General features: G+C 36.3%; 1 protein-coding gene across 1 annotated transcript; it reads right to left on the bottom strand.

Moving 5' to 3' along the window:
- Window positions 1-505: 505 nt before the first annotated feature.
- Window positions 506-3,235, bottom strand: LOC113544658 (trypsin inhibitor ClTI-1). Its single transcript, XM_026943600.3, has 4 exons — window positions 3,126-3,235; window positions 1,240-1,277; window positions 879-988; window positions 506-728 (listed from the first exon to the last, which is right to left on the bottom strand). The coding sequence occupies exons 1-4, from the start codon at window positions 3,172-3,174 to the stop codon at window positions 683-685; spliced, it is 243 nt and encodes an 80-aa protein (XP_026799401.1). The 5' UTR covers window positions 3,175-3,235; the 3' UTR covers window positions 506-682.
- Between the last annotated feature and the right edge of the window lie 3,605 nt (window positions 3,236-6,840).

Here is a 6,840-nt window from a genome sequence, read left to right as displayed (position 1 = left end):
AGCCACCATACTCTGAGCTGCCTCAGCTTGGCTACAGACACTCCTGCTTTGCGAGAGTGACTGTGGACTTTGAAACTTCCCCAAACATCATAGGGTGATGCATTGCAAGAGAGAACAATGTCTTTGTCAGGGTCAAAGTGCACTAGTGCCATACATATAAAGTGCCGTACATGCAAAAGAGACCATCGTGTGTATCCCCATCAGCACTCGTGTTGTAAACATCCAACCCAACAATGGTTCCGGGATACATTCGCAGCAATTCACATTATACATAAGATGTTGACACATTATCTATACTTTCACTTAAGTATACTTATATTTATTGTATACTTATATTACAGTACTTACTCATGTGAGTGAATATGATATTTACAGGCAACATATTGTCTCAGTCTCTCTTCTATATTGTCACTGACAGATTTTCCGCTGCTGCCTCCTAGGAATTCATTTTAGATGTTTAGCATGTTATCGAGCATAGTGCTTTCTTAAAGAAACAAGACAATCATCATGCTTAGAGCCTTTAATTGTAACAGAATTTACAGTGTAGTCAGATGACAGTATCACAGGAATTCCTGGCTTTATTGGAAATGGTGAGCTATTAAGATGAGTGATTAGTGAATAGATCTCCTGGTCTTCTCATTGCAATGCAGAGGAATTCCTCTGTGGGTTAGACTTAAGGACCTTAACACATTCCCTTGTGAATCACCTTCACATGCTGGTTTCGTTTTCTGCACAGAAAAAAAAAAATGAAGGAGAATGAAATCAAATAACTTGGAAAATTTAATTCCTGTTCTGATGCTTTCATGCATGACAGGACATAGACATAGAGCTACACATGCACTGTTGTTTATTTAACATTAAATTATTTATTTCCTTACTTATTTTCCATACAGAGAACACACTCGGTTGAGTATGTTTCACCATCATCACCACACACTGGGTCGAACTCACGGGTGCACATTAAAGTCGCATACTTTTCACACTCAGCCTATTATAGATCACAATATCATACTTGAATAAATAATAAATCAAACAAGGTGTAATTATTGGAAAATTGCTGTCTTAGAAGAAGAATAAAACACTTTGGGACGAGCTGTGCGTCAAGCCCCATCACACCGCCCTGACATTGATTATTTTCTTATAACAGAGCATCCCGAAGTATTTTATTCCTTTACAATACCATTTATCAATATCATATCATATCATACAATACATTGCAAGATGAGTTTAAGAGATTACCTCTCTGGGCTGTGACCTTTGATCCGCTGATATGATAGCTGCACAGAGAAAATACAGTTGAGGATAAACAAATATTTTGGTGTAGCATTCAAAGCAGCTTAAACAGATAAAACCTATTTTCTCGATTATAACACAAATTTCTATGTGGTTTATAAAATGACAAAACAAAGGGCATTTGCTACAGCTGGACAATATCTTCCAGCGGTTGCTATTGTAGCCTCGCTATAGTAGGACAGTTAGTTAACAGTTTCCTTCAGCAGAATTCAAGGACAAGCTTTATTCACAGATTATTCATGAAACTGTAATATGCCAGACATTTATATTCTTGGTTAAAGCTATTTCTTGGTTAGCAGCACAACCTTTATTAGCTCAGATACACAAAAACAAAGAACAAACCTGATGCGCAGAGTGGAAACACAGAGCTAGTTAGCGCTAAGCTAACAGAACTCAGTTTTGTTAGCTTGTTTCACTCAATATTGTTCACTCAGTACATTTAGCTTTGTAAGCACAGTCCACTCAGTTTTGTTAGCTCAGTTCATTTACATTTATTAGCTCAATCCCCCTCAGTTTTGTTAGCTCAGGCAAATCAGTTTTGTTAGCTTGGTTCACTCAGGTTTGCTAGTTCACTACACTCAGTTTAGCATGGTCCACTCAGTTTTGTTAACTCTGTACACTCAGTTTTGTTAGCTTGTTTCACTTAGTTTAGTTAGCTTGGTTAACTCAGTATAGAAACTCAAACCCCCTCGGTTTTGTTAGCTTGTTTCAATCAATTTAGTTAGCTTTGTACACTCAGTTTTGTTAGCTTTGCACACTCAATTTTGTTAGCTTGCTTCAATTAGTTTAGTTAGCTTGGTTTACTCAGTTTTGTACACTCAGTTTTGTTAGCCTGTTCACTTAGTTTAGTTAGCTTGGTTCACTCAGTATTGTTAACTCAAACCCCCTCAGTTTTGTTAGCTTGTTTCACTCAGTTTTGTCAGGGAGAGTTTTCAGGACAGAAGAATTTGCGCTTTGCAGTTTCTCAGTAACATACCAAGCTGTGTTAATTCATCTGATAAACTTCAAGAAAAAGGGAGAAAGGGAACGATTGTTTATAGCTATAACATAAGTGATAACAGGAACTAACTAAATGTAACTATAAACTTTTAAAAGTGCAATGTGTATCATGGGTATCATGAACATATCTAAATTTGTAGGTCACTGTGTTGACCAGGGAAATTTTCTGGGCAAATGCCTGCTGTCACAAAAAGGCGTGGGAACGCCGCTGATATGGACACCTGTTCTCTTTTTGTACATTCCTTTATTTGTGTCCGCAATCGTAGTAGTGTGTAGTATTTTAGAAAGTAGATAGTATATTGAGAGTGAAGTGAGCTTACAAACATTTCATTTAAATGAAACCTGAGGATGAGATCTTATTTCTTTAGGATCTCCAATCTGGGAATATATAAGAAATATAGCCTACTAGGAAAAGTCAACTTTGTCACAAAGAGGAAAATTTGCACCTGAATACAGGAGGAAAAATGTGATGTATGGAAAACCTTTATAAACCAGAAACATTTAGCAGCTATAACCTAGAATAAGATCTCAATCAGCAATGTTAAATATTAAATACTATCTCAGATATTATATCTGAAGATATAAAGATGAATTCACTAAGCAGTCATTATTAACGGTAGGTGTGCTGACATATTCAAGTAGTTGCTCTAGTACGATGAATAGTTAACAGTTTCCTGATGCAGAAAGATTTATTTGAAATCTTATTATTTGAATCTTTATTGAAAGATTATTTGTGAACCTGTATCATGCCAGAAATTTATATACACCTCTCGATTAATGCTAATTCTTGGTTAGAAGCACAATCTTATACAATCTTATAAGCTGGTACTCACCAGAGAGGCAAAGGAGAAGAGAAACACAGATCAGAGTAGTCACTTTCATGATTGCAGAGTGTGTGAGATAAAGCAGGTGTGTGTGCTTCTCTTTACTTTTGGCTGCACTGTCTGCATAACAGCCCGCCCTCCTCCCATGTTCCTGCCTCACTGTTTCTCTAAAGTTTTACTCAAGTTCTCATACATTTTCACAAACGTTTTCTGACTATATCTGCATTTCTTCCAAAAAGACCGCAATAACCATTATGGAATTGAATCAAATGAAGTCTTAAGAGTCAAAACATTGACTATACCTGAACACATTTATGTGAATCACCAATTATTAGTGTAGTTTTATTTCTTTATTTCTTTTCTTATTGATAACCACTATGGTGGCTGCACTATGAGTGTTTGTCGCTCAACTTTTTGAAGAACATCCAACATCCACAAAGATTGTTGCTGTCCAAAACTGAAGTTCAATTTATTCCAATAAAAAATAAAATAAAACTTCAAATAAAACTGAAATAGATATTAGATTGACAAGATATCTGGTGGATTTGTTTTTTTTTACACAGCAGCAGATAGCATGGATAGTATGGAGTCATGACGTGAGGTCAAAGACTGTCTCTTCCCGTTGCCGCCACACCCACCAGGTAACATCTCCTGTCTTTTATTCTCGCAGCAGGCCTTATCTTTCCAGCCAGCCACTAGAGGGGGTTAAACTCAAACAAAAAGTATACTACAGTAAATACGCATTGCACCATTTTGGCTCCTACATAACCAGCCAGTAAATGTTTTAAGCTTAACATACAAGAAGTACTTAACGTATACGCAAAGGAACCAATAACAAAAAGAAAAAGACATACATCACCCATTTCTGTTTTCTTTAATCTGGTTCCTGCTTTTTTCTTCTAATAGCAGGTACACTTTCGTGATGCTTGTTTTTGTCTGAAGCTTAAATGACCGGACCAAACCAGTTGAATCAGGCTTTGTCTCCACTACTCCTGCAAGTGGCCATGATGATCATGGAGAGGTAGGCTCAAGAACCACCGCAATGTCTCCAACTTTCCGATTTGTTCTCACCTTGAACCACTTCTGTCTTTCTTGCATGAGTGTTACATACTCTTGTGTCCATCTCCTCCAGAACAAGTCTGATAAATACTGCACTTGTTTCCACCAGCGCCTGGTGTATGAGTCAGATCTCCAGGAGTTAAAACAGGTTGTGAGTTGTATAACAGAATGTATTTTGGGGTAAGAGGCTCTAGATCTAGTATCTTCTGACCTACAGAGTCTAGGTCAGAAGATACAGTGGTGATTGGGTTGTTGTTAAGAATTGCCTCAACCTCACAAAATAGTGTCTGAAGACCTTCATCATCTACAACTTGTTGCTGAAAAAGAATCTCACAAACCTGATTAGTCTCTCCCATACACCCGCATGGTGAGACACCACTGGAGGGCTGAAGCTCCAGTCAATTCCCCTCCTTACCATGGCACTGTTAAGATTGCTGAGAGCCTTTTTTTTTAGCTCTCTTTCTGCACTGACTAGGTTGGTACCATTGTCAGACCAGATGTGTTTTACCTGGCCTTGCCTACATATGAATCACCTTGAGGCATGAATATAGGAGTCAGTGTCAAGGAAGTACACCATATCCTTTGACAAAACTTCTCCCTCTATTGGTTGGACCAAAATAGTCCATTCCTACATTTGTGAATGGTTAGGAGATCTGGCTGTGTTCTTTCTTGTGGCACGTCAGCCATTTTTTTTTGTTCCTCTGACCTGCCTTTCAAACGTGTGCACATTACACACTTCGAAATTATTTTCCTTGCCTCACTATTGCCACTGATGATTCCATATTTCTTACACGGCTGGGAGATGATGTAATTTCTTCCATAGTTTCCATACCTTTCATGAATGTGGTGAAGTAAAAGACTGCTACATGATTGGCTGACTGTTTAATTGCATGAATGTGAAGAGGTAAGGGTGTTCCTATTAAAGTGTCCGGTAAGTATGTGAATTCCACTAAAGCAACGTCTGGTTTACTTACTTACTATCTGGGAAACAGCATATGGAATAAGAATTATTATTACTATAAGCTAATATTCATTGTTGTTCATTATTAAATTAGTCTTATTGATAGATTGTAGGACGTTAAATGTAAAATTGACAGAATTAGAACATAGGCTGAAATAAAGAGATAAGCCAAAACAAGTAGAAACTGAGATAATGAGATATTAAATCAAAACATTTTGGGTTCCTTTTATTGCCCACATAGGAGTATATATTTATATACTATTATACAATCATGATTATAGAATTATACATAGAACAATACTACTATACTATATAGAACAATATTACATATATTTATAATATTCTATAGTAATGATTTTTTTGTTATGGCTTTGGATTGTTTACTACAGAAACCCTGAAATGCAAGTTGGACAAAAATTCGGGTAACAAGCTTGTACTTTCAAAGTGACCTCATAATTCAATATCACATTGTAACGAAAATAACTAAATTAAAAAAATAAAAAGAATGAGAGAATTTGATTTTCTTCTTCCTGTGATCTTCAGAAAATTCAGGTAATGCAACATCCTGCTGAACATGTGACTTGTGGATTACTCCATAAATTTTATAGGGGTGAATATTTTCAGGTAACAGGGTTCCATAAGGAATAAAATGTACATTTTTTAATGTATAAGTATTAATGCAACAATAATAAGACATGATTATATTGTGTAAATGCTGTAGAGGTTTTATTAATGGTTGAAATTATTTATCTGAAACATGTTTAAAATGTTTTTTACGCCCAAAGTGGGACGTTATTTTAGAAATTGTGTAAAAAGTGACAATATGATTTTTGACCAGCAGTCGGCAGCAGATGATAAACAGCCGTCCACTCATCAGAAAACTCGTCCTAAGTCACTTATGTCCTCTAACAAAAGTGTCAGGAGCAGTGTAAAACCCCTTTTCCATGTCTGTATTGGATCATTTTGAGTAAATTCATTAACAAACTAATAAATACCATCATACACACCATTCAACAACTGATGTGCCACTGATGTACATCTTTAAATCTGTATGTGAAGTAAAGGTCAAAGGTAAAAGACATGTTAAACACATGTAAACTGTCCTTCCCAAAAACATATGTGCATGTTTGGGATAAATAACCTAAAATATTAATAAAATCAGCACCATGGTCTGTCCCAGCTCACTATAACTACATCCACCTTGAAATATACCTAATAATTCTTCTTGCATTAACATGTGAATCCATATAACATCTTACGCTTGCAACATTCTTTTCTACAAGTCGTCCAATACAGGGTATAAAAAGAAAATGTAGATTTTATTTACACAGCATTCACTCAACCATCGCTGTTACCTGTTAACACATTCACCCCTGTGAAATATTTAGAACATTCCTCAAGTCACATGTTCAACACGAAGTTGGATTGAATGAATTTCCTGAGGATCATGAGAAGAAGAAAATGAAAGTACAACGCTGTTACACTCATTATAGGCTGAGAATTCATTATTAATTCAAACAATTTAAAACAAGCAAATCATTAGCATGCCCTTAATGCTGTTTGTGTGGATGCAGGTTTACTACAGTTTGTGTATTTGTGTCATGGTGGCACCAAAAGGGCACTGAACTACATTACCCATCAGCCCCTGCATATCACATGCACCTGTGTCTCGTTGCATTCTGATTAACACCAATATATAAGTTC

The sequence above is a fragment of the Pangasianodon hypophthalmus genome, chromosome 14 (genome assembly GCF_027358585.1).
Source record: "Pangasianodon hypophthalmus isolate fPanHyp1 chromosome 14, fPanHyp1.pri, whole genome shotgun sequence".
Lineage (NCBI taxonomy): Eukaryota > Metazoa > Chordata > Actinopteri > Siluriformes > Pangasiidae > Pangasianodon > Pangasianodon hypophthalmus.
This window is presented reverse-complemented; position numbering and strand designations above follow the sequence as displayed.

Bases quoted from the DNA above. Each gene is read 5' to 3' on its own strand.
- LOC113544658 (XM_026943600.3), bottom strand. From the start codon at position 3,174: ATGAAAGTGACTACTCTGATCTGTGTTTCTCTTCTCCTTTGCCTCTCT. The intron at 1,278-3,125 runs GTGAGTACCAGC...TTCTCTGTGCAG, and splicing joins TCTTCTCCTTTGCCTCTCTG to CTATCATATCAGCGGATCAA. The intron at 989-1,239 runs GTAATCTCTTAA...GATCTATAATAG, and splicing joins AAAGGTCACAGCCCAGAGAG to GCTGAGTGTGAAAAGTATGC.